General features: G+C 45.4%; 2 protein-coding genes across 2 annotated transcripts; both read right to left on the reverse strand.

Moving 5' to 3' along the window:
* Positions 1-10,534: 10,534 nt before the first annotated feature.
* Positions 10,535-11,062, reverse strand: LOC123186447 (uncharacterized). Its single transcript, XM_044598212.1, has one exon. It carries the CDS (start codon positions 10,995-10,997, stop codon positions 10,722-10,724), a length of 276 nt encoding a protein of 91 aa, XP_044454147.1. The 5' UTR covers positions 10,998-11,062; the 3' UTR covers positions 10,535-10,721.
* A 2,632-nt stretch (positions 11,063-13,694) lies between these two features.
* Positions 13,695-18,914, reverse strand: LOC123190897 (diacylglycerol kinase 5). Its single transcript, XM_044603622.1, has 13 exons — positions 18,672-18,914; positions 17,063-17,297; positions 16,813-16,935; positions 16,602-16,730; positions 16,164-16,249; positions 15,811-15,934; positions 15,611-15,659; positions 15,314-15,396; positions 15,107-15,174; positions 14,818-14,892; positions 14,467-14,554; positions 14,256-14,372; positions 13,695-14,163 (listed from the first exon to the last, which is right to left on the reverse strand). Exons 2-13 carry the CDS (start codon positions 17,294-17,296, stop codon positions 13,834-13,836), a joined length of 1,506 nt encoding a protein of 501 aa, XP_044459557.1. The 5' UTR covers position 17,297; positions 18,672-18,914; the 3' UTR covers positions 13,695-13,833.
* Positions 18,915-27,250: the final 8,336 nt, after the last annotated feature.

Genomic DNA, 27,250 nt, shown 5'->3' on the forward strand with positions numbered 1-27,250 from the left:
CCTAAGCCCACATTTTGGGTGCACCGTCAACCAATGTTTAATCGTGTATGTTTCCTCGAGCATACCTCATTATATCATTTGAACTGACAAAAGCTATCTCCTTGTTCACATAATTGTGGAAATCCATCTTTTGGAAATTTCGATGAATTGCCGCTGAGTTCATCAGCCACCTCCTCATTCTCTCCTTGATTTAATAATGAACTCATGATTCAGAACTTGCTTCCATAGTTCATTTACCGAGAATCTTACAATGTCGTCTCTTCAATTTGTGTTGCACCTTTCCTTCTCAGGTATCCTGACATCAATCCGAACTGAATCTCGGTCAGATGTGATGGTTGGGACATTTTCCAAAAGTCGTAACATTGGTCTTTATGTGACCCGGTAAGGTGATGTCGTGCCTAGCACACCTGGCCGGAGGACCTATTGTTATAATTTCCTTTTAGCAAGGCTATCCATTCTTCCATGAGGAAATTGTAAGACTTATTCTATAAGTTTTTCCTGATGGATCCTTTGTGCGTCCAAATTCTAACCCTTACTTGATGGCCATGTCAATGCTATCTCGAAACATGTCTATGGTACTCTGATTTCCAATAAAAACATTTGAAGCACAATGCTAAATTTTCTTTATCAATTATCCAAACACCGTTGTATGGGTAATGGCATGCAATTTCTCTCCCCTTACCTAGAGAGTCTTCTACATTATATCATGTCATGGATATCATGCTCTGCTTATCCTTGGGAAGGATATACCCTTGAAGTGTGTGCTTAAACACATTTTCCTTTCCATGGTCCTGTTTAATCTGACAATCATATTTTCCTTTCCATTGTTTGGTTTAACCTTTCTGGTGATCTATATAATCTAAGCAGTAATAGTTCACTGCTTATGTAAACACCTCGGTTTACAACTCTGTTAGTGAGACCCTGTTTCTATTGTTGATGACATTCGAGTAACCACCGATGGAAGAGAACTTTGCCTATTGGTCTGCCTCGTTCAGCGAGTAGGAAAATATTTATCTTTGTCCCTCGCCCTTGGTACCGACATAACTGATAGGCTACCCTTTGACATGTCTTGCTATCATGACCGTGCAAGATGTCAACGCCCTTCCTACTTTTAACCACATGGTAGTCCCATAACCCACAGTTCCATAGGATCGAAACCTGACTTTCCTGTACACCCATATTGCCAAAGTTATTTCCTCGCGCTTGATTTTGTATGTAATTCATGGGTCATCTTCCTAGAAATCTACTTTGGTATCAGACGCAATACTTATTCTCGTTGCTCTGGACCCCTTTCCCACTTTGTTCACGCATCGAACGATTGCCTACCCGCTTAAACTTCTCATGGTAACTTCTTACTTTGCTCTTGAAATTTTCTGAAGTTTCAGTTCGAGAGTTACTTCCCGCCACCTTCCCCGATGTTAGCTACCAGGTAGTCAACCTTGTAGAATTTCGTTCTCCTGTAATACCAATACTTTATTCTTTCGTAAGTACGATGGAGTTCCCGAAGAAAGGATGCCGACTTCATCATCATCACCTGAAGCAGAGAAATAAAGACATCAACGAAGAGGATCAACTACTTCAGGAAGAGCAACAAACACCGAGAAGACTCGTTAGAATTTCGTAACCAAATCCCTTTCCCCCTTATCCCACCTCTTAAATCTCGGGACGAGATTTCTTGTAGTGGAGGAGATTTGTGATGCCCGGATAAGTAGACTATAGTAATTCCCTGCTAATGATGCCACGTCACCTCAGTTACTGTTGCTAAGCTCGCGTTAGTTCAAAACCGATTCAAAATCCAAATTCAAAAACAAGTCAAACAATTAAAGTTTTCAAAAGTCAAAACTAAAATGTTCTTATTGTGACAAATAATTCATAAGAAATATTGGTGGAGAAATCAAGTTTTTATAAAAATTTTAAATGCACTAAAATAATTAAATCAGTAGCTAAAATAATTATTTAAACGTCTCTTAAATGGTTAAATTATTGAAAACTACTTTTTATAACTACAAGAATACTTGTGGTTGTGGTATAATTACTATTACCAGTTTAGGTGCTAACTATATGTTTTACATAACTAAAACAATTTGAAAGATTAAACAAACAAAAAAGAAAAATATGAAAAAGTAAAAGAAAACAAAATAAACAAAGGACCCCCCCCTCCCTTGGGCCGCTCGGCCCAACCGGGCCACCAGGTCGGCCCACCCCCGCCTATAACCCCCCCTCCCCCCCCCCCACACACACACACTACCAGAAACCCTAACCCCCACTCCTGTCGATCCCCACTCCTCTCACCCCTCCCACAATCTGGATCGGGCCGCCGCCCTGGTTTTGCAGGGCGCCGTGCTCGAGCCTTCCCCCCCCCCCCACCCCGCCCGACGACCCTGCTACGGTGGCCCCCTTCGCACCCGTGCCACGGCCTCCTTGCCTCGACGACGCGATGCCGACGTCGTCGCCGGTGCTGCCTCGCCGGACTACCTCATCCCCGCCGCCCCGTCCTCATCCCCTCCCCGAACGGCCTCCACGCACCTCGATGCCTCCCCCCTACTCACCAACGCCGGAGAGGACCCGGTCGTCCTCCCCTTTCCCCTGCTCGTCATCGCGGTTGCCACGCTCACCCCGGCCCCACTCGCGCTAAACACCACCCAGGCCATGCCCACGCCGAGCTCCTCTCGCCTGCGCCTCCGCCGTACCCGCTGCCCGATGCCCCGCGAGCTCTGGCGAGCTCGCGTCGCCATCGTTGCGCCCGTGAGCCCCTTGGTCACGCGCCCTCCCTGCCCTGATCGCGAACGCGCCGCCCCCACTGTCGTGCCCGCGCTTTGCCACGGCCCCGTGCTCACTGCCACTCTGACCGTGCGCCCCGCGCCATCCCGCTGCTCCCTCGCTTGCATCGGCGTCCCGCTCACGCCCGCTCGCGCTTCGCCCCGCTTCCTGCCTCCCCCGTCGTGGCCAACGGCCCCGCCATCCTGCTCGCCGTCGGCGCCCGTGCGCCGCCCGACCACGGCCACCCCCATCGGCCACCGCGACCCCCCTGCCCCTCGCTGTGCGCCCACACGCCCGCAGCGCGTGACGCCCGTTAGCCCGACCCACATTGGCCCTGCGGCCAATGACAAACGGGACCCATGCCCCAGAACGTTTTAAAGAAAAAAAGAAAAAAAGAATTAATGATAATAATAATAATAATATCAATTAATTAATTAACTAACTAAATAATTAACTTAATTAATTCTGTTTAAATTAACTAATTAAGATTAATTAACCTAATAAGTAGTTAACCTAATTAACTATTGTTAATTAGCTAAACAGTCCCTAATAGGTGGGACCCACCTGTCAGGTTGACCAGGTCAATGGTCAACGTTGACTGCTGATGTCATGCTGACATCATGCTGACGTCATAATTACCCTTTTCTAATTAAATTAATTCTATTAATTCTACAAAAGGATAAAATCCTTTTTAAATTAATATAAAATAAACCGTAGCTCGGATGGGAAAACTTTGTACATGAAAGTTGCTTAGAACGACGAGACGAACCCGGATAAGTAGCCCGTTCATCCGCCACACATCCCTAGCATAGTGAACACGCAACTTTTCCCCTCCGGTTCATCTGTCCGAAAGCGTGAAACACCGGGGATACTTTCCCGGATGTTTCCCCCCTTCGTCGGTATCACCTCCTACCGCGTTAGGGCATACCTAGCACCGCGTATTGCCTCGTTATGTTTTGTGATGCTTTGTTTGCTCCGTATTTACTGTTTCTTCCCCCCTCTTCTTCCTCGGTAGACCCTGAGGCCGGCGCTGATGCCACCGAGTACGACTACGTCACCGACGACGCCTCTTCTTGTGCAAACAAAGCTTCCAGGCAAGCCCCCCCTGATCACCAGATATCGCCTATTCCTTCTCTATACTGCTTGCATTAGAGTAGTGTAGCATGTTACTGCTTTTGGTTAATCCTATTCTGATGCATAGCCTGTCATTGTTGCTACAGTTGCTACCCTTACCTGCTATCCTACTGCTTAGTATAGGATGCTAGTGTTCCATCAGTGGCCCTACACTCTTGTCCGTCTGCCATGCTATACTACTGGGCTGTGATCACTTTAGGAGGTGATCTCAGGCATATACTGTATACTTTATACTGTTACATTACTTGTGATACTGTTCGAAGATGGGGGCTGAAGGGGCAGATGGCTCCATCCCGGTAGAGATGGGCCTGGGTTCCCGACGGCCCCCGACTGTTACTTTGTGGTGGAGCGACAGGGCAGGTTGAGACCACCTAGGAGAGAGGTGGGCCTGGCCCTGGTCGGCGTTCGTGGATACTTAACACGCTTAACGAGATCTTGATATTTGATCTGAGTCTGGCCATTTGGTCTATACGCACTAACCAACTATGCGGGAACAGTTATGGGCACTTGACGTCGTGGTATCAGCCGAAGCCTTCGTGACGACTGAGCGGTGTGCGGCGGATTGGACTGGAATGCCTGCTAGGCTAGGTCTGCTTCCAGCCGCCCATGCAACGTGCAGGTGTGCAATGGGCGATGGGCCCAGACCCCTTGCGCCATAGGATTTAGACCGGCGTGCTGACCTCTCTGTTGTGCCTAGGTAGGGCTGCGACGTGTTGATCTTCCGCGGCCGGGCATGACCCAGAAAAGTGTGTCCGGCCAAATGGGATCTAGCGTATTGGGTTATGCGGTGCACCCCTGCAGGGAAGTTTATCTATTCGAATAGCCGTGTCCCTCGAAAAAAGGACGACCCGGAGTTGTACCTTGACCTTATGAAAACTAGAACTAGATACTTAATAAAACACACCCTTCCAAGTGCCAGATATAACCCGGTGATCGCTCTCACACAGGACGATGAGGGAAGGATCTCCGGGTAGGATTATGCTATACGATGCTACTTGGTGAACTTACGATCTACTCTCTTCTACATGCTGCAAGATGGAGGCTGCCAGAAGCGTAGTCTTCGACATGACTAGCTATCCCCCTCTTATTCTAGCATTCAGCAGTGTAGTCCACCGATATTGCCTCTTTACACATATACCCATGCATATGTAGTGTAGATCCTTGCTTGCGAGTACTTTGGATGAGTACTCACGGTTGCTTTCTCCCTCTTTTCCCTCTTTCCTTTCTTCTGGTTGTCGCAACCAGATGCTGGAGCCCAGGAGCCAGACGCCACCGTCGACGATGACTCCTACTACACCGGAGGTGCCTACTACTACGTGCAGGCCGCTGACGACAGCCAGGAGTAGTTTAGGAGGATCCCAAGCAGGAGGCCTGCGCCTCTTTCGATCTATATCCCAGTTTGTGCCAGCCTTCTTAAGGCAAACTTGTTTAACTTATGTTTGTACTCAAATATTGTTGCTTCCGCTGACTCGTCTATGATCGAGCACTTGTATTCGAGCCCTCGAGGCCCCTGGCTTGTATTATGATGCTTGTATGACTTATTTTATTTTTAGAGTTGTGTTGTGATATCTTTCCGTGAGTCCCTGATCTTGACCGTACACGTTTGCGTGTATGATTAGTGTACGATTGAATCGGGGGCGTCACACACCCCACTGAAATTTAGATAGGGGAGAGATTAATTGGTTGGAAGATCCGTAAAAGTTCTGTAAAGATTTTTTTTAAAAAAATGCATGAACATATTTTAAAAATCTTTCAAACATTTTTTTAATGTATGGAACATTTTGTTTCTAAATATGCTAACTTTTTTTACATAGTAGTAATATTTTTTTAAAATTTCACACGTGTTTCTGGAATGCACAAACATTGTTTTAGTGCTATTGTCACTTTCTAAAGGTCGTGTGAATATAGGTTTTTTCACTGGATAAACTAGGTGGAAATACGGACAAGAAATGGGAAAATATACATAAAGGTAACAAAGGAAGAGAAGGAAACAAACTAGGTGGAAATACGGACAAGAAGGGCTCGTTTGGTTCCACGGGATCCCCCCGGGATCCTCATCATTTCCCCGGGCGAGAGACCCGCCTGGCATCTTCACCCTGGTTTTTCCAGCGGCCCATTTGGTGTCATCGAGGAAAAGGGATTTCTCGGCCTGATCCCCGCGAAATCCCCGGGCTGCTCACCCCTACCTCCGCACACCAGAAGATTTCTCCTTGTCTCTCACGACGCGACGACACGAGCTCCTCCGCCTCCGCTCCTCCGCCTTGTCCTCCCCCACCTCTTGCTGGCGACCTCAGACGCCTTGGCTCACAGGACCTACTCCGTGTCCGAATTCCCTCGACGGCCTATGTCCTCAGTCAGTCTGACCCCCTCCGGCGTCCACCCCTCCTCAAGCTACAAAATGGTTGCTTCTGTTCCACTTGCTGAGAATCACCTACTTGGTTTCATCCATCTCCTTCTCCTCTCCCTCCCTTCCTCTGCTCACATGGTTTCCTAAGATTCCCTTAGATCTGGGCTACGAGATTTCACGTTCTGACATTGCCTGCGGGGGATTTCTCTTCCCTCCCCCTTGATATCCAAATGGCAATGGGTATTTTCACATAGTGGGATGGGATCCCGTATGCGCAGGAAAATCCCACTTCGGGGGTTTACTACCCAGGATTTTTTATTCCCAACAACCAAATGAGTCCGAAATGGGAAAACCACAAGAGAAACCAGACTACAAACTGCAATAGTGTAGGCGACGCTCCCTTGTAGCGTCAGGGCAGTGTGTCGCCCATACTGATTCCTTCGACGACGGGCAGCTATCGGGCCTAGCCAACCGAGACTATATTTTCTGTTGTTTATTTTTCGGTTTTGTCACTGTTTGTTACAAAGTTTTCCTTGGGATTTTATTTTATTTTATTAGTTTTCTGTTTTCTTTTCCATTGTGGTTTTAAAAAAAATCTTTAGTTTTTCTTTTGCTTTTTTTGTTCAACATATATCTAATTTTTTCATACGCATTGTATATTTTTCTTATACATCAGGAATAATTTTTTTATACATGTTTAATATGTTCCAAATACATGATTAACATTTTTTAATAAATTTGTTGGTGCTAACTGTTTTTTATACATATTGTACATTTTTTGTGTACATCTAATTTTTTTCTTATATATGTTTAACATTTTTTCTTAATACTTGTTTTGGACATTTTTCAAAATACTACCTCTGTTTGTTTTTATAAGACGTTTTAGACTTTCAGACACTGTTCAAAAACAGCACAAAGCAAGTTGTCTGAACGTCTTATAAAAACAAACGGAGGGAGTACATGATTAAATAATTGTTTTAAACATATCCAAGGTTATGATAGACTAGGATCAACAAATAGTTCGCACAAAGTACGCGTCCCCTTTGGCGGCTGCTCTAGTGACTCGAAGGCGGCTGGGTTGCTCACCTCCTGCCGATGCCACCACAGGTCTACCCGTCTGTTGTGGCCATAGGCCATGGAGGCATGATGGATCTCGGTCCTTGCCGGCGGGAGGGTTCGAACTCCGTCTTTAGGTCTTCTTGGTTGCGTATTTAGGGTTTGTGTCCTGCTCAGGAAGACGAGGTTGCGTCGACTCTCTGAAGATGGAATAATGTTCTCCCTACCTAGCCCCGTCCCGATGGTGCGTCTAGCCTCATCGGAGGGCGTATGGAGGTGTATCTCCGGTGGATCTCATGGGATTCGGTCGGTGTTTGTCTTAGGTGGATCCCCTTGGATCCAGTCTTCGTTTATCGGTGTCTGTGTATCTGCAAGTTAGATCCTTCTAATCTATGCTTTCTTCATCTACGACGGTTGTTGTTCTCGTGCACTGGCTCCGTAGGGTCTTAGCACGATGACTTCCTGAATGTCTACTACAACAAGGTTTGCCCGGCTCCGATGAGGGGCGATGACGATGGCGTGCCTTCGGTTCACTTTAGTGATTGTAGTCGTCGTTAGGTGGTCTCTCTACTACCTTGACGGTTGATGAATAGATTGAAAGTTTTTCTAAAGAAAGATAAGAGCATCTACAACCGGACTTGGCAAATCCGACCCCACAAACGCCCGCGGACGCGCGGACGCGGACAGTGACCGGTCACACCTCATACTTGGTGCTATGGATCCAAGTCTCTTATATTTCATCACCTAGATCCATACAAATCATGCAAAATAAACCTACTTACTATGACAGGCTAGCTACGCTTCGTCGTCGGAGATGTCCACGACGTTGGTGTTGGGCGCCTGGTAGATGGGCGCGTAGGAGGGCTCATCCTCCTCCATATCCATATACCCGAGTGTCTCGTTGACTTCTCTGGCTTGCTCCGCCTCCACCTCCTGCCAACGACAGTGTTTGGCCTTCGCCTTCGATTCCGACCGAAGAGAATCGAGAATCGCCTGCTGCTCCACCTGTAGATCCGTGTCAGTGTCCCCCACATCCTCCTCCTCCTCGTCGTCAACCTCCTCCTCTTCCACCTCCTCCTCCTCCACCTCCAAATCATCCTTCGGTTCCACCGCGTCCGGAGGTAGCCCTGTGGCGATCTGGGCTTCGTGCCTTGCCCGGACCTGCTCAAAGAGCTGCAGCCGGGGCTCCGGTGTTAAATATGGGTTGCTCCTAACCCGGCGTGGGAGCATGGCTACTAGTAGTGGTGGATGGCGATTGGAAAGTGTGACGGTGGTGAACGGGAGGGAGGAAATGTGGACGGCTAGAGTTTCTATGTTTGCGGTCAGCTTAAATAGCCGGGCTAGGGCACTACGCGGTCCACCAGAGTGGTGCCACATGGCACCATCGATCTGATGGAGGAGATGAATTTCGGACCACCCGCTTTCCGGGTGATTCCGTGTGGGACCCATCGTCGGTCCGACATGGCGAATGCGCCCGGGCGCCCGATATCCACCCTACATTTAGACTGGATATGATGGGTGCCGTTCAGCCCGGTCGTTTGAGGGGCCCGTCTGGATCACTTTTTTGTAGCGGGTCACTGACCGGGCCGTCCGCCCGGACGTTTGAGGCAGGTTTGGGGCACCCAGCTGTAGATGCTCTAAAGTAGGTTAAGAGAGGTATGCGGGAGCGTTGGATGACCGGCTACCGCATCTAAACCTGGGAACAGTTTGGTCTCGAACCATAGTTTCAATTTGGTTTTCCTATTGGACTGCTTTGGTTTGGTTGAAATGGGTTCAGTCTCTATTGTAATTTGGTTTGGTGTGGACTTTTGTAATTAGTAGATTGGGTTGGTTTGGTCTGGACAGAGACAAATTGGTCTCAGACCGTTTCAGTCCATGGATAAAAACCAGTCTAGCAACTGTTTAACCACACACCGTGAGCGTCATGTGTGACCAACGCTTGATTTAGGTGCAGCCGCTGCCCAAGATGAGTGACATGAGCGCCGATGAGGAACTGGAACACGAGGAACCCAAAGACGAGGCCTTCCACGACGGTGCTGACAATGGTGATGGTCGTGAGCTCGCCCTTGCTGATGTGGCCGACAAAGGCGACGGTGACGAAGCCGATGAGGAACTGGAAGACCCCGGTCAGGATCATCGGCCCAACGATCTGCCGAAGGGTCTTGCACACGTCTGGCAAGGTCTTGCAGCCGGCCATGGGCCACCGTGCCGGCGCCACCATCGGCTCTTCCGGTGCATGCACAGACTACGTACACTGAAGCTCCTCACACCAAGCACACACCAAGCTAGCCGCCGTTCGTACGTGCCTCATACCTTTCGTACTTCTGTACGTACAAGTTGAGTTTGGGGTCCAACAGTTGCTGCTGATTGACCCATGGTTTGAAACTTTGGGTTCAAATTGTACGTGGAAAATGGTTTGGATGGATTTGGCTTGAAAATACATTCAGTTTGGATTGGTTTGGATTGTAGCATTTGCAATTTGGTCTGGTTTAGTTTGATCGCTAGACTTATACATGTATGGATTGGCCTGGGTTTAGTTTGGATTACAAACTATTCCCAGGTTTAACCGCATCCATATTCGCGGGCGAACTGTTCCTCCTGTCCGTAGACCCATGCCACAGAAAATTTACGGTGAACGTATGCCTAAATAATCCATTCTACAAACACCGTACTCGTAGTTCTCGGCGATGCATAGTTGATCGCTTGTAGGTCGGTATAACCGTGCCCTCGAGACTCTTCTCGATCGGTTCAGTTGGCGCCCTGGCGCCGGGCATGTCCGACCGGTGCCGTAATTCTGATAGGTACGTTGATCGTCGCCGGTGCACCGCGCCCGACCCACCGACCGAGGCGACCCGGTACCGACGTTGAGCTGGTGGCCGAGTAGAATAGGCCTACCACGCACCACACACGCAATGAGAAAGTTCCTCGAACGAGAGAAGCAGCAGCAAGGTCGTGGCTTCGTGCAGGTCAGGAGAAACATGACAGGTTCAGCCAGTAGCGTGCAGGTGAAGATGTGCTACATGCAAGAACAACATTGGCAGATCAACACGGGAATAATCAACATTTTCAGTGTAACCCTATGCCTTTTTTTTCAGTACTTTTTCAAGATCGACGATTTTTTACAGTATATTACTTTGGGTGTATCTAGAACACATCCAAATGTGCTCTAGTTATTGCACATCTAAATGAGTGAATCAAGCACAAAGAGAAAAAGAAAAAAAAATACTCACACGAATCTTAACATAAGATCAATGATATATGACTTAGATGTGCAATACTTATGGCACATTTAGATGTGCTTTAGCAAAACTGTATTACTTAACATTCGGCTTGTACGCACAGATTTGCAAACTTAGAGTCGCTTAACCACACGGGACGTAAACCATGTGCACGCACACTGCTAATCGGTAATACTAATTTGGTGCTAGGCGTTGGGGCCCCACATGGAGAGGAACATGACGGTGCGGAGCGACTCCTCCTGCGCCGCCCGCCTCCGCCGCTCCTCGGCGGCCCTCCTGGCCAGCGGTGCCTTGGCCCGCGCCGACTCCGCCGGCGCCCTGCCGGCCCTGGCCATGGCCTGCTGCTGCGCCGGCGCCTGCGCCCTGTCGGCCTTGCCGGCGGACCTGCCGACGGTGTCCCGCACAGCCAGCGCCGCCCGCGCGCCCACCCGGCTCATGCTCATCATGTACCTCAGGCTCATCCACCAATCTCTTCTTGGTTGCTTGCTTGGTTTGGCTTGGTCGTGGTTTCGACGTGGATGGAAATGGGGCGCGCCGGCGTTTATATATAGTACATGGCGCGGGCGGTTAGCGTGGTCCGTTTCTGCGGGCACGGTGCACGGTTTCTCTGGGAAACGGTGGGCGTGCTGCTGACGGCGGGAAGACTGCTCTAGAAGATGCCTTGCCTTGTCACCGCTCACCAAGTCCTTATCCTTTTTTTTTTAGGGGAACAAGTCCTTATCCTAGTAGTACCATTTTGACGTCATCCATTACGCGTTTTTGCCGGTCGAGGCTTCAACGAGATGGTGCAATGGTCGCTTTCAATCTCAGACGAGTGCTAGGAAAATGATGATGCGAGTAGGAAGCGATTCTTAGGTGGATACATTAGTTGTGTTTTAGATGAGTCACTTCGACAGATCGATCGAGGTTGCGTTTTGGAACTGCGGTGAATTTGTTTAATTTTGACTTCTAATGTAATGCTAAAATGATCGATCGAGGCCCCTGTGAAAGTCAAAATGCATTTTCATCTGGTTACATTTTGACTTCCACAAAGGCCTCTTTGATAAGAGTCTCAAAAAGCCGGAAATGAAATTCGTTTCATTGCTTCACCGACAAAGAATGAATTATTGCGAGAGATTTCAGCGGACAGATTTTTTTTAATAAAATATACAAAAAAGAATTCCTCGGAGAAAAACTATATATAATGCTAAAAATTTCTTACATATTTTAATCCTCTAAAACTGCTTCGAATTAAAGAGCCAACAACAACTACAGACTGAACCTGACTGCCTAAGCAGTGTAATCTGAATTGCCGCACCTCGTCACATCGCGGCTGAATATACGATTCAGACTTGAGAGGTACCACTACACAAATCCAACAAGACAACAATTGCATTGCATTCCATGCAAAACTGCTAATTTTGCGGTTAGTGAATACTGCCGGTATACACAAAGGCTACTATTTAAGCTCCGAAATTAACACCACTAAAAGAACACCCGTGCGTTGCAACGGGGCCACATTAACTTTAAAAGTTCAATATTAATATTCTCATATATATCAAGTGACATTGACGACCTTTTTTACCATCAATTCCTCACACACACTTTCTGCCTCCCTCTTCCTCACTCTCTCCCCCTCTCCCTCTCTCTCTCTCTCTCTAACACACACACATATCCATCTTATTGGGTACGGGACCATAATCCATCTATTTCACACACACACACGCTAGTACATAATAATATGGATTATGTGTATTATATTTGCCACCACAACTGAGGGAATTAATTTCATGTAAATCGGCCAGCCACAGCTCCAAGAATACGCGGAGGAGGTGGCCCGGGTCGGCATCGGCGCCGTCCGGCACGGGCCACGGGCCCGCTTCCAAACGCGTCTGCGCGTCCGCCACCCATGTCGTGTCCTTCAAGTGTCATTTCCACCGCACCAACTCCCAGGGTCACGGCCATGGCCAGGGCCAGGGAAGCCGCCCTTCTTTGTCCCCTTCACCGGCCGCGGCCAACGCGGTGCCGCGGCACCCGGCCTCGCCGTCCTCGTCCTCCAACACCGTCGCGACCCAGTGACGCAGCCTAACCATCGGCCTCGAGAATCAAGAATGCTCGACAACGTAGAGGGAAGGAAAGGTCATATACATGTCATAAGAAAGGGAGTTTATTTACTGCTCACTCGATGTATTGTTTCCTTTGTTTGGAGATTGATTACCATCCGTGAGTTAAGGTAAGGTTTACGTGATTGAGCGATTTTTTGAAAATCAATTATTTGTTTTCTAATTAATGTAATTGAGTGATTTAAGGTAAGGTTAATTAATTTAGATTTGATCTTTAGAAATTTTCGTGATTGATTCTACATTACTAAATAACTTGTGCCAGTATGGAAAGTTCTGATCTGTTTAGATTTCTTTCGTTGTGTGAGAGGGTGACGCGAAAATAAACCGATGAAGTGAGGGGAGGGGACGAAAAAAATCTACGAAAAAAAAACCAGCGAAGGTGGGAGGAGGTACCAAAAAAACCATGGAAGGTGGGAGGAGACTACCAACTGTTTCATTAGGAGTAGAAATTATTAGAGATTAGAAATTATTTGTTTCCTGAAAATTTATTATTTGTTTCCTAAAGCAAATTGCATTAATGAGAGAGATTTCGTAGATTTGGCTAAGGTAGGAAAGAATCTATTATTTGTTTGCTAAAGCAAATTGCATTAATGGGATTTGTTTCCTGAAAATTTATTATTTGTTTCCTAAAGCAAATTGCATTAATGAGAGAGATTTCGTAGATTTGGCTAAGGTAGGAAAGAATCTATTATTTGTTTGCTAAAGCAAATTGCATTAATGGGAGAGATCTGTTGATTTGGCTAAGGTAGGAAAAAATCTATTATTTATTTGCTAAAGCAAATTGCATTAATAGAAGAGATCCGTTGATTTGGCTAAGATAGAAAAGAATCTATTATTTGTTTCCTAAAGAAAATTGCATTAATGAGAGATTTGTTGATTTGGCTAAGGTAGGCGGTTTTTGCGGTTCGTGGCGGCTTAGTGTGAGGTGGGACGAGGTACCAAAAAAACCATAGGAGATGGAACGAAAAAAAACCTGTGAGGTGGGAGTTGTCCCTGGTTAACCTACGAAATTTCATAGATTTTTTTAGGACGAAAAAAAACCATGAAAGGTGGGACTAAAATAAAACCTGGAAGCAAGACTACCGACTGCTCCCTTAGGAGTAGAGATAACAAAGGGGAATAATCACTGCCAGCAGTAGCGAGCATTCTGAAATCTGAACCATATCAACAAGTCGCAGAAACCTCGACTAATCACTCAGCTAAGATGCGCAATGTCGACCTCATCAGGTAACTTGAAGGTATCCGCAGCCCCAAACTTCTTCCTCCCCTCCTTCCACTCGTCCTCATCCTCCAGGCTGTCGCTGTCGTCGTTCTCGTGCCCATGGCTTGATGGAGTCGCGGGCTCCTCGACGCTCTTCGACTTGCAGTGGCCGTTGGCGAGCATGGTGACCTGACGGAGGTGGGAGATCTCGACGACGACAGTCTCGTCGTTGCTGGGGAGTGGCTGCTTCCATGGCTCACCGTCGACCCTCATGAACGTGTGGTCGGCTGCTCCTTTGTGGAACTCGAACCGGATTCTATGAGCCTGGACAGTGAAATTGCCATTGACGTCAGTCAGCCAGCGTTACTGAATCTACAGTCCGTGTACCGAATGGTGAAAGAACCGAGGTACTTCACCTGTGCTAGACGAGTCCCGTGTCCATTAGGGGCCAGCAATACGAGACCGTGCCAAGCATCACGAAAGCCGACAACCTCAATGAGTCCATCATCAACATAAGGCGCAGTCAGGTCCCTCTGCATATATTGCCAGGTAAGCTTATTAATTTCTGCCGAAGCAAGTCATCAATATGACAACAAACAAGGCATCTCTGCAAGAAGGGGAACTTACGTCTTGTTTCTTCCTCGTGCCAGGGGTTCCCCAGGGATTGAATCCTCCCGAAAAACTTGGCAAATTGAGGCAGATAATTGATCGAATACTGAAACAAGAGAAAGTTTGTTGATATTATTTTTGGTCACTGGCTGTAATCCAATTCTTACAAATAATGATAACCAGAATTTCAAGTATATGCCACCTCAACTAGAAGAAATTAGTAGGTGGCAAATTGATTGCAATAAGCAGGCGCAGACATTTAAGATGTACAAAATGAAAATTGCCTGACCGTACACAAATACTGCTGAAATTGCCTGACTGTACACAAATACTGCTGATACTGCCAAAAGGCAATAAGGATTTATTTACCTGCTCGGGATTTTAAGCTCTTCCCATTTGCCACCAATTTTCATGATCTTCACCTTTGCAAGTTGCGAAATGTTCCTGAAAATGTGAGCGCGAAATGTCATATACATGTCTGAGGTCAAGGTATATAAGAACTCTTAAAGCTGATGGCAAAGTTATTAGGGCTCTACCTACAGATCTAAATTGATAGATACTTTGATAGCTTAATAACACATCAAAATGCTAATAATTTATAAACAAAGATAATATAAGCAAGATCAGAAGCACAATGGCTGCATTAGCGATAAATTACCTTGAAGAGGAATGGGTTAGGGAAGGAGCAAACCATCCTTGTTTAAGTCCAAGCTTAGCATATGTACCCTGCATACACAAATGCATTGCAAGATTCATCATACATCCATACATCACGCAGGCAGGCTAGCAATTCTGATTTCTGAGTTACCAACCAAAGGAAAGGATAAAAGAAAATTGTTTCCCACACAAACACACCAAAAAATACCTGATTCGTTAGCTGGTTTTTGAACTTCTCTGGATTTTTCTTCCTTTCAGAGTGGAACCCATATGACACTTGAGCATCCATTCCTGCAGTGTATAAAATCATGGTCACGTTCATAATTTCGCATGATTCAAAATCAGGACACAATTACATATTTAATACAAAATGCATCCCATAATTGGACACTGAGACATGTACTATGGTAGTGACAAATATAGTTGTGAAAAATGTTTATCATCTGAAATGGTACGCAGTCTTTCTCTGAAATATAAGCTAAGCAGTAAGCAGTGCAACTCTTACCCATACTAAAGTAATTCCAAAATCCTCCACGGAATGTGTGGTAACCCTCCTGAACAAAGACATAATTGGTTAATAAACTCATGACATTTCTACTTTTCAGTGTATAAATGGCATTTACAAGTGATAATCCATTGTTACTATTAATTACATTAGTAATCAAAGGATTAACGATAAATGGTAGCAGCAGAAATATGTCCTACCACATTGAGCTCATCGGATCCAGTTACACGGTGGAATGCATGAAGTGAATGAGGCAGCTCTAAGGGAGCAATAGGATCACATGGACCTTCCTGTGGTACTCGCATCCTCATGATGATATGCCAACTGAAACAGTAAAGTGCATCTAGATTGAATTTTTCTGTCATAAGCAGAATAGAGAACATGTTTTACTAATGAACTAACCTAACTGGGCCAACAGCTGGAATAGAGAAATAGTTCATTGGAATGAGGTATGTGAAATAACCGTTGGTGCCAAAATGTGCACGTTAATCAGAATAGTGGAATTAATAAAACTTTTTTTCTTTTCAGAAGCACGTTATAGGTGAGACAATACCTATCAATGCGCATTTCTCTTGCTCCTTTTACTAGCCCAAGGAATGATTTCACTGCCTCTTGGTCAGTAGCTGGGTTCTTCTTTCCCTGCAGTTCAAGTTAAAATGAATATTAAAAACGTAGTTCCTTGCTGAACAAAGGAAACAAGGTATAGAAAATTCAGGCCTTGCACCGTACACAGACCAAGTAAAAGGAAACATGTCAAAGGAAACTGAAAAAATAAACAATAAACGTGTACATTAAAACAAAAAGTTTCATTCCTCATGGAACAGACAAACAAGATAATTAACTTGTGGTACTGGTATGTTCTTTTGTTTATCAGGAAGACATAAACGTTCCAGTAACAGCAAACATGAAGTACATCCAGAGACATATTCATCACACATTAAGACAATATGTGCTCATATAAGTCATAACAAAAATTAGGCACTAGCATTACCCATCCGAATGAAAAAGGAAGGTTGTTTCCGGTTCCCAGAGGCACAGTAGCAACAGGGGGTGAGTGCGTAAGCTTCAGATCACTAACTACTCCAAGCAGCCAACTTGCCGTGCCATCACCACCAGCAACCTGTTTGAAAGCTCCTTAGTTCAGACAAAGAAACAGGACATGCTTTTCTACATTATTAAGATTATGAAGGTAGGACACTCACAATTAGTCTCAGGCTCTTCTCAATTTGAATAGCAAGAGTGTCACCATTGGACTTGAGCCTTTGGAAGTTGGCATACAACCTGTGCAGCACCTTGTCAGGGGACTCCTCAGACAGATCAAAGACCTGTGAAAAGGTGAATGATGTAAATTTCCCCAGCAATCAAACATGATTTAAAGAGCTACTGTGTATCAAGGGACCAATGGAATGCACTGTTTCAGCATCACAGATTCTGCAACTGCAAGCCAGGTACCTGTGCTTCATTGAGAACTTCACGGTATGATTTGATCAAACCACTTCCAAGTTGGCCACCGCTTCTAGAGTTGATGAAGACTACCACGGGACAAGATGGTGCATTGTCAAGGATGACTGGTTCAGAGTCCGGCTTTAGTATGTAATCTGGAATGCGGTAGTCCGACAGCGGGCCGCATGACTTGCTGCCAGAACCGTTAGAACCAATTGCGCATCCGTCCATCCTGCAGTCCATCCTGCACATCATGGTAGTCAATTTTAGTTTACACACCTTACGAACACTCTGCACCAGCAATCTACCACTCGTTCTACAGGTGTGAGTGGGGGAAGTTAAAAATTTAAAGAAGTGGTGGTTTGAAAGTATCTTTTAGAACCAAGTATGACAGCCATCCCCATTAATGAACTACAACACCCAAGTCATTCTCCAATAAAAGCATGCTAGTAGCAGTTCATCAAGATTCTTGATGCAAAGTCAATTAAGTGTAATTTCCTGACAGGAAATATTGCTAGAACAGAAAATGAAGGAAACAGAGTTCATAACGCATTACCAACCACAAAGTGTGGGCACATTTGATAGAAAAATCATCTCAATGCAATCTCGAAAAGATTAATACTGGAAGATCATTCAAAGCGAGGATGACACGGGGCCTGGTGCCACATGAAAATGACACCTTTCCAACCCAGCGATCTTTACAACGATATAGGAAGCAATATCGGCAAAAGAAATTCATATGCATATCCCTGCGCATCCCATGACTGCACAAAATTCCCGTTACCACTGCCTACAGTTCACGAATTCAGCATCTTCGGAAAGTAGCGCTGTGTAGCACTATGCCAGCACAGTGCGGCAGCACACCAAGTAACAAGAAGCAGAATAAAGTATGGCACATAGGGCGCGCATGCACAAGAAGCGGGTGCAGAACTTGGGAACAACTAAACAGGGGGCGCGCTGCTTTTCCCCAACGATATTATACTAGTCCCGAAAAGAAAAACTGTATTATTTACTACTCCCTCCGTTCCTAAATATTTATCTTTCTAGACATTTCAAATGACTATTACATATGGATGTATGTATGTAGACATATTTTAGAGCGTAGATTCACTCATTTTGCGTATGTAGTCACTTGTTGAAATGCCTAGAAAGACAAGTATTTAGGAACGGAGGGAGTACAGAAGAAGGATCGGAAGTGATTTCCGCCGCGACGATGCTACCAGTTCATCTTCTTCGGAAAAACAATGCCGCCGCAGGCACACAGGCGTCCCCAATTTCTTCCACGAACCATCGACGCTAACCGCGGAAAGAAGCAGGCAAGACATGTGTCCTGCCGTGTAGAAAAGAAAAGGCCCGGCAACTGAAGCCCTGCGCGGAAGAAAGAACCAGATCCCCAACCCGCAGCCACACGGCATCACCCAGGTAACCGCCGCGCGTGGATCTAGAGCGCTAGAGAGAGAGGGAGAGATGCAGCGAGCACCGACAGCAGGATCGAATTCCGGCGACCGGAATGCGGGGACAACGACCCGGGAAAGAAAGAAAAGAAAAGAAAATATCTGCAGGCGAGGGATCCCCTCGCAACATTCAAGAAGCTAGGTGGGCGGCGGCGGATCTTTACCTGGTGGCGGGGCAGGCTGGGCGCGTCCGGCGGATTCGGTGGGTGGACTGGCCGGAGACCGAGGAGGGAGGAGTTGGGGGAGATTCTTGGTGGGAGCGGGGGTACTAATAGGGGAGGGGAGGGGAGGGGGGGCGAGTGGATTCGGGGTTGGGGCTTTCCTTCCCCGGATGGTGGTGGTGGTGGCGAGCGGCGAGAGGGCGAGGACGGCGAGGAAAGAGCAGACGAAAGCGACCTCCGGCCCTGCGGAGTGCGTGCGGTTCATTCATGGAGTGGGGAGGCGGGCGTCAGCAGTTTGTCCAAGTCCGCAACGTCCCACTGGCGTCCGCGGTGCCAGCGGCGTGACCCGCTGCGCTTCTGACTTTCCCTTTCTTTTGTTTTGTTTTCTTTCCTTTTCTTATTATTAGTTTGTTTAGGAAGTAATTATTGGAAGAAAAAACCCATAAAAGGTATATGTAGCCGTGAGAATTAGTAATTGAAGTTCTTTTTCCTAAATGGTTGAGTTATACACTAAATGTAGTTCTCTGTTTTGGTGTAAGTTTTTGCAATGTATAAAAGGCATGTGTGTGTGTGTGTGCGCGCGTGTGTTCCCGAAAATGATCAGATCTAGTATTATAGAAGTTCATCGGAAGTACAAAGCATCTCGAACATAATAAAAATTACATCAGGATTCTGAGACCACCGGACGACTAGGACTACTGCCGCCAGAACGAGTCGTCGAAGTGCCACTGTCACCGCTCCCCTATCGGAGCCAGATTGACCTTATCGGAGCTGGCATTACCTTGTGGATGACAATCAAAAAGCCCTCATGTGCGCGCCCTTAAAGACCAGCGCCCTGGTCTAACGTATGAACGTCGAGCCATGAGAAGAGGAAGGCGGTCTCACGGTTGGAAGAAAAAGAAGATGAAGAGAAGGATGTGGTGGTAGCATGAGTGGGGTGTGAAGAAAAATTACTCCCTCCTATCTTTTTTATTCCGCATTTAAGATTTGCTTGAAGTTAAATTTTGTAATGTTTGACCATATTTATATTAAATATCTAGTCTAGTCTAGGCACGTTAAATTTAAGATTCCATGCAAACGTTGCTGCGATGGCAGTCTAGTCTAGGCACGTTCAACTTCAACTCCACACGGGTCCAACGTCAAAGATAGATAGAGATGCTCCTACCAGCCTACGTAACCACCCATCGAAATTCGAATCCAGAAGCGAGGACGAGCAGGAGGAAACTCGTGCGCGCAGACGCAGCGACCGATCCATGACAAGCGCAGCCGTGGAATTAGTTGGCGCACTGCACCAGGAACACCGCACCACAGTACCGCACCACCCTCCCTCACTCACGCAGCGAGCAGTGGCACGTGGGGCGACGGTTCAAACGCCCCGAGGACGCGCGCGCGGTGAGAAACCAGACGGTTTCCGGCAGGGCCGCCTCCGCCCCGTGCGTTCTGCCGTCTCGCGTACGCGTGGAGTACTAGTACGTCCGTTGGCTGCCCCGGCGTTCCGGTCAGGCATCTCCACGGGTTCGTTGACATTGACGCGAACGCGGCCGCGTGCAATCGCAGCAGCGCGACTGCGGCTGCGTGCGCAGGCGGGCAGCGATCGGCGACTGGAAACGGAAACGGTGGAGTGGGTGGCGCGGGGACGGGCGGGCGGACGCCTGTGGATAGGTACGTGTATTTCGGGGTAGCGACGGCTCTGCGATGCTTAGCCGCGTTAATAAGCTCCGAGCAAGCCTATCTACGGTCCATACTCTAGACTACAGGATGAGGTCTGTTTCTGGAACGCGGGGTCCGTCCAAACGGAAAAAACACGACACGGTTGCGCGTGCTCGCGTCACACCCTTCGTTGCGCGGCTGCGCCTTGACCGCGGGGCATCGTGGTGGAACGAGAATTAATGATCCGACAAACCTACCGTCACACCGGGACGAGTAAATTGCTCAAAACCACCATATTTGTGGACAGGGCACTTCAAAACTATCCATTTTGCCAAAAATCACGAAAAACCACCGCTTCTGTGGCAAGTGAATAACAAAACGCACTAAACGAGCTGTGAGCCGTGACTAGATGAAAATCTGACATTTTGGACCCACCTGTCAAAACCACAGTGGCCATGGCAAACGGCCGAGGCCAGACGGCCGTTACCACAGCTTGTTAAGTCTTCGTCACGCGTGGGAGGGCATTTCATCCAACCGCTCTCTCCTCCGCTCGTTCCCCTCTCGCGACGCAGCTGCCGCCGCCGCCGTCGCTGCGACCAGCTTTGCACCGCCGAGGGGAGGGCGACATGGTTTCTTGGGATGATGATTCTGACTCATCGTCTGACGATGATTTTGTGACAGGCCAGGTTAGCATCCGCTCCTTTCAACCACATCTAGGGTTAGGGTTCGAGGGAGAAAGGGGAATTTCTGTCCCCGATAGAAATTGAAGCCATTCTCCTTATGTTTAGCCACCTGCGACCATGGAGTGTACAAATTGGAGCGGCCTGGGTCTAAATCATGTTGCACGTTATGAGCATTAAGCCCCCTGTGAAAAGTCGATGGCATGTGAATCCACTGATAGCGGCAGGAGGTTTCTAGGTTGTGCAAAAAAGGTAATTGAGCACCGCAATTAGGTGTTAAAAGTATACAAATCATATTGCTTAGTTGTTTTAGTGAATTTGTGAAATCTGTGAATTGATTTCTTCTTAGTTGACTGATAGAATTAGTCGGCAATTAGGATGTTAAAAGTATAATGCTCTAGCCATAATTGGATCATTTGCTGATGAGTGTGGTCTTGTTGTTGGCCCTACTCTCTTTGCAATCTTCGGCACAGGCTACTGCAATGCTCCCTCTTCACTAAAATGTTGTTGTTCATCTTTATTTGTAGCTTGTTCAGTGTGGTCTTCCTCTTCCTGCTCCTCAGGAACATCATAAATGTCCTCAGGTCAGTGTCACCCTCACAGTGCACTGCTGCCTTCTTCTTCATATCTGCTATAGTTGACTACGGATCATCACTATCTTCACAAGAGTTATCATTTGTAATTTCTGTATCAGGTACATACTCTCCCCTATCTACACTTTCTGGATCTAGTTCCATGTCTGAATAATTGCCACTGTCTTCTTTTCTGGAAGTTTTGGTACTCATCAAAAGCTTCTGGCTGGGGAGGTGGCATTGTTTGGATGGGCTCATAATTTACACTTTGTTGTGTGCCCAAGAGTAAGCAAGCATCTATGCCCGCCAAACTAGAGCCAACATACTCACCAAATCCCTTGTGGGCCACACCTTCTTCATTGGCTGCAAATACTACAGGAGGAGCAATGGTGTATTCTTCATGAGATATCTCTATTGGTGTTGCCTTTCTCTTGCCATTCTTTGATGGAGAGACAACAATTGCCTGCTACCTCTTGCCCTTAGTAACTGCCAATATGATCCTCTTATTGTCCTGGTATTGCCTCAACATTTCATCCACCTTGATCTAATTGCCCAATAGTTTAAAACCATCCAATCCTATCCCATCACTATTCATGTAATACATACAGTCTGAAAGACTGTAACCCTTCTCAAGCAGCGCAGACATAAGATTGAAATATCTTATGTCTTTCCAAAACATCTTAGTCCTGATGAATTCCCTCCCTTAAAATTCAATGTGAATGTCCCACTGCTCATAGTTCAACCTACAATACCAATCAAAAGTACATGTAAGTATAACCTAAATTTATGAGAGGGGTAAAAACAAAGGAAGTAAGTTCCATCTTGTAGAACTAAAACAACTCAATGAGCAGAGACTAAATGAACTGCATTCTACAATTCAGAGGCAAAATGACCTAAAACACAAACAAGAACTACTCAGACAATAACTACATTGTAGGTTGTCATCTGTAATTTAACAGTAATCCTAAATGAGAACTACAATCACAGGCTAAATGACCCCTAATCTGTAGGTTGTCATCTGTAGACAAACTCTAATCATAACTATATTCAGAGGCTAAATGAAAACCTAAATTAACCTAAATGAGAACTAGATTCAAAGCCTAAATCAAACCATAAAATGCAGGAAATAAATCAAAGAGAATAACAACAGAGAGGCTGCATGTTGGGGCCTTGATACGTCTCCAACGTATCTATAATTTTTGATTGCTCCATGCTATATTATCTTCTGTTTTGGACATTATTGGGCTTTATTATTCACTTTTATATTATTTTGGGACTAACCTATTAACCGGAGGCCCAGCCCAGAATTGTTGTTTTTTTGCCTATTTCAGAGTTTCACAGAAAAAGAATATCAAATTGAGTCCAAACGGAATGAAACCTTCGGGAACGTGATTTTTGGAACGAACATGATCCAGAGGACTTGGACCCTACGTCAAGAAACAAAAGAGGAAGCCACGAGGTAGGGGGCGCGCCTACCCCCCCCCCCCCCAGGCGCACCCTCCACCCTCGTGGGCCCCCTGTTGCTCCACCGACATACTCCTTCCTCCTATATATACCTACGTACCCCCAAACGATCAGATACGGAGCCAAAAACCTAATTCCACCGCCGCAACCTTCTGTACCCACGAGATCCCATCTTGGGGCCTGTTTCGGAGCTCCGCCGGAGGGGGCATCGATCACGGAGGGCTTCTACATCAACACCATAGCCTCTCCGATGATGTGTGAGTAGTTTACCTCAGACCTTCGGGTCCATAGTTATTAGCTAGATGGCTTCTTCTCTCTTTTTGGATCTCAATACAATGTTCTCCCCCTCTCTCGTGGAGATCTATTCGATGTAATCTTCTTTTGCGGTGTGTTTGTTGAGACCGATGAATTGTGGGTTTATGATCAAGTTTATCTATGAACAATATTTGAATCTTCCGAATTCGTTTATGTATGATTGGTTATCTTTGCAAGTCTCTTCGAACTATCAGTTCGGTTTGGCCTACTAGATTGGTTTTTCTTGCAATGGGAGAAGTGCTTAGCTTTGAGTTCGATCTTGCGGTGTCCTTTCCCAATGACAGTAGGGGCAGCAAGGCACGTATTGTATTGTTGCCATCGAGGATAGCAAGATGGGGTTTTTATCATATTGCATGAATTTATCCCTCTATATCATGTCATCTTGTTTAAGGCGTTACTCTGTTCTTATGAACTTAATACTCTAGGTGCATGCTGGATAGCGATCGATGTGTGGAGTAATAGTAGTAGATGCAGGCAGGAGTCGGTCTACTTATTTCGGACGTGATGCCTATATACATGATCATACCTAGATATTCTCATAACTATGCTCAATTCTGTCAATTGCTCAACAATAATTTGTTCACCCACCATAAATACTCATGCTCTTGAGAGAAGCCACTAGTGAAACCTATGGCCCCCGGGTCTATTTTCTATCATAGTAATCTTTCATTCCGTTGCCTTTTATTTTACTTTGCATCTTTATCATAAAAATACCAAAAATATTATTATATCATATCTATCATATCTCACTCTCGTAAGTGATCGTGTAGGGATTGACAACCCCTTATCACGTTGGTTGCGAGAATTTATTTGTTTTGTGTAGGTGCGAGGGACTCGCGCGTAGCCTCCTACTGGATTGATACCTTGGTTCTTAAAAACTGAGGGAAATACTTACGCTACTTTGTTGCATCACCCTTTCCTCTTCAAGGCAAAACCAACGCAGTGCTCAAGAGGTAGCAAGAAGGATTTCTGGCGCCGTTATCGGGGAGGTCTACGCAAAAGTCAACATACCAAGTACCCATCACAAAACCTTATCTCCCGCATTACATTATTTGCCATTTGCCCCTCGTTTTCCTCTCCCCCACTTCATCCTTGTTGTTTTATTCGCCCTCTCTTTTCCGTTTGCCTATTTTCGCTCGCCTTTATTTTGCCATGTCTGAATCTGGGAAGGTTATCGCTAACGAAGGCAATAATAACAACTTGGGAAATTTTGTTGCTTTCGATGATCCTCTTGAGGAACCTACCATCTTGCACACCAAAAAGTTTCGAGTCGGTAGTGGCAATATTATTGGGAAAGGAGTTATTCAAGATTTCTTTACTTGTGCCGGCGCTTTGCCTATTATGGGTGTCTCTATTCTCCATAAAACTAGTAGCCTTGCGGATGCAATATCTTTGCTTGTAGTTGAACTTGAAAGGCAATTTCTTCATATGCATCCTTGCATACAAAGAATTTTCCTAGAATTTTCTAATATTGAGCATTCTTCTGTTAAGCGTGCCGCCACTATCTTTTTGGCTCGTGAGTTTAGATTCATAATAAAAGAGGCTAGAGAAATCTTTGCGCATTATAGGGTAGATGCTAGTCATCCTCCCATAGAAGCTATCCTCTTTAATCAAGAAGACATGATGTGTTTACAATCTTTGGATCATGTTGCTTATAATGAAAATCTTAGGAAAAAGGTTCCAGCCGATGTTCTAGTTGATAGAATTTCTGAGCTTAATGATGATTTTGCTATTCAGAATAATGGATTAGGATTTTCTCTTGAAAGAAGGCTTGTGACTTTTTACCAAAAGAACGCTTGTAATGATGAATTGGTTGTGCAATACAAAGGGCCAAGGGAGGAAACCATACCTCCCGAGATTGATCTTGGGGACTTTTGTCCCATTAAATTTAGCCCTTTTGATTATTTTTGCTTGCCTCAAAGAAAACTTGCTGCTGAACGTAGAGAATATGAGAAAAGTTTTCATGACTTGCCGTACCATTATTATGGCAATACCTAGATCTATCCTTGTTTTTATGCCTAGCTAGGGGCGTTAAACGATAGCGCTTGTTGGGAGGCAACCCAATTTTATTTTTAGTTTTTTGCTTTTTTGCTTCTGTTTAGGAATAAATATTTGTTCTAGCCTCTGGTTAGATGTGTTTTTATGTTTTAATTAGTGTTTGTGCCAAGTTTAACCTATAGGATCTTCTTGGATGTTAGTTATTTGATCTTGCAGAAAATTCCAGAAACTTTCTGTTCACGAAAATAATTGTTAAAAATTACCAGAACGTGATAAAATATTGATTCCAATTGCTGCTGATCAATAAACAAATTGTATAGGTCTTCCTATTTTGGATTATTTTTGGAGTTCCAGAAGTTTGCATTAGTTACAGATTACTACAGACTGTTCTATTTTTGACAGATTCTGTTTTTCGTGTATTGTTTGCTTATTTTGATGAATCTATGGCTAGTAAAATAGTTTATAAACCATAGAGAAGTTGGAATACAGTAGGTTTAACACAAATATAAATAAAGAATGAGTTCATTACAGTACCTTGAAGTGGTATTTTGTTTTCTTTCGCTAACGGAGCTCACGAGATTTTCTGTTAAGTTTTGTGTTGTGAAGTTTTCAAGTTTTGGGTAAAAGATTTGATGGATTATGGAACAAGGAGTGGCAAGAGCCTAAGCTCGGGGACGCCCATGGAACCCCCAAGATAATCTAAGGACACCAAAAAGCCAAAGCTTGGGGATGCCCCGGAAGGCATCCCCTCTTTCGTCTACTTCCATCGGTAACTTTACTTGGAGCTATATTTTTGTTCACCACATGATATGTGTTTTGCTTGGAGCGTCTTGTATGATTTGAGTCTTTGCTTTTTAGTTTACCACAATCATCGTTGTTGTACACACCTTTTGAGAGAGTCACACTTGATTCGGAAATTATTAGAATACTCTATGTGCTTCACTTATATTTTTTGAGCTATATAGTTTTGCTCTAGTACTTCACTTATATTTTTTAGAGCACGGTGGTGGATTTGTTTTATAGAAACTATTGATCTCTCGTGTTTCACTTAGATTATTTTGAGAGTCTTAAAATATCATGGCAATTTTCTTTAATTAATATCATGAGAAATTTGATGCTTGATAATTGTTTTGAGATATAAAGGTGATAATATCATAGTTGTGCTAGTTGAGTAATCGTGGAATTGAAAAATACATGTGTTGGAGTTTGTGATTCCTGTAGCATGCACGTATGGTGAACCGTTATGTAACGAAGTCGGAGCATGAAGTATTTGTTGATTGTCTTCCTTTGTGTGGCGGTCGGGATCGCGCGATGGTTAACTCCTACCAACCCTTCCCCTAGGAGCATGCGTAGTAGTACTTTGCTTCGAGGGCTAATAAATTTTTGCAATAAGTATATGAGTTCTTTATGACTAATGTGAGTCCATGGATTATACGCACACTTACCTTTCCGCAATTTTCTAGCCTCTTCGGTACCGCGCATTGCCCTTTCTCACCTTGAGAGTTGGTGCAAACTTCGCCGGTGCATCCAAACCCTGTGATACGATATGCTCTATCATACATAAACCTCCTTATATCTTCCTCAAAACAGCCACCATACCTACCTATCATGGCATTTCCATAGCCATTCCGAGATATATTGCCATGCAACTTTCCACCGTTTCATTTATCATGACATACTCCATTATTGTCATATTGCTTTGCATTATCATGTAGTTGACATTGTATTTGTGGCAAAGCCACCGTTCATAATTCTTTCATACACGTCGCTCTTGATTCATTGCATATCCCGGTACACCGCCGGAGGCATTCATATAGAGTCATATTTTGTTCTAAGTATTGACTTGTAATTCATGAGTTGTAAGTAAATAAAAGTGTGATGATCATCATTATTAGAGCATTGT

Source organism: Triticum aestivum, chromosome 2A (genome assembly GCF_018294505.1).
Source record: "Triticum aestivum cultivar Chinese Spring chromosome 2A, IWGSC CS RefSeq v2.1, whole genome shotgun sequence".
Taxonomy (NCBI): Eukaryota; Viridiplantae; Streptophyta; class Magnoliopsida; order Poales; family Poaceae; genus Triticum; species Triticum aestivum.

Bases quoted from the DNA above. Each gene is read 5' to 3' on its own strand.
- LOC123186447 (XM_044598212.1), bottom strand. From the start codon at position 10,997: ATGAGCCTGAGGTACATGATGAGCATGAGCCGGGTGGGCGCGCGGGCG.
- LOC123190897 (XM_044603622.1), bottom strand. From the start codon at position 17,296: ATGGACTGCAGGATGGACGGATGCGCAATTGGTTCTAACGGTTCTGGC. The intron at 15,935-16,163 runs GTATTGTCTCAC...TTACTGTTTCAG, and splicing joins AGAGAAATGCGCATTGATAG to TTGGCATATCATCATGAGGA. The intron at 15,397-15,610 runs GTAAGAGTTGCA...TATACACTGCAG, and splicing joins TTGGAATTACTTTAGTATGG to GAATGGATGCTCAAGTGTCA.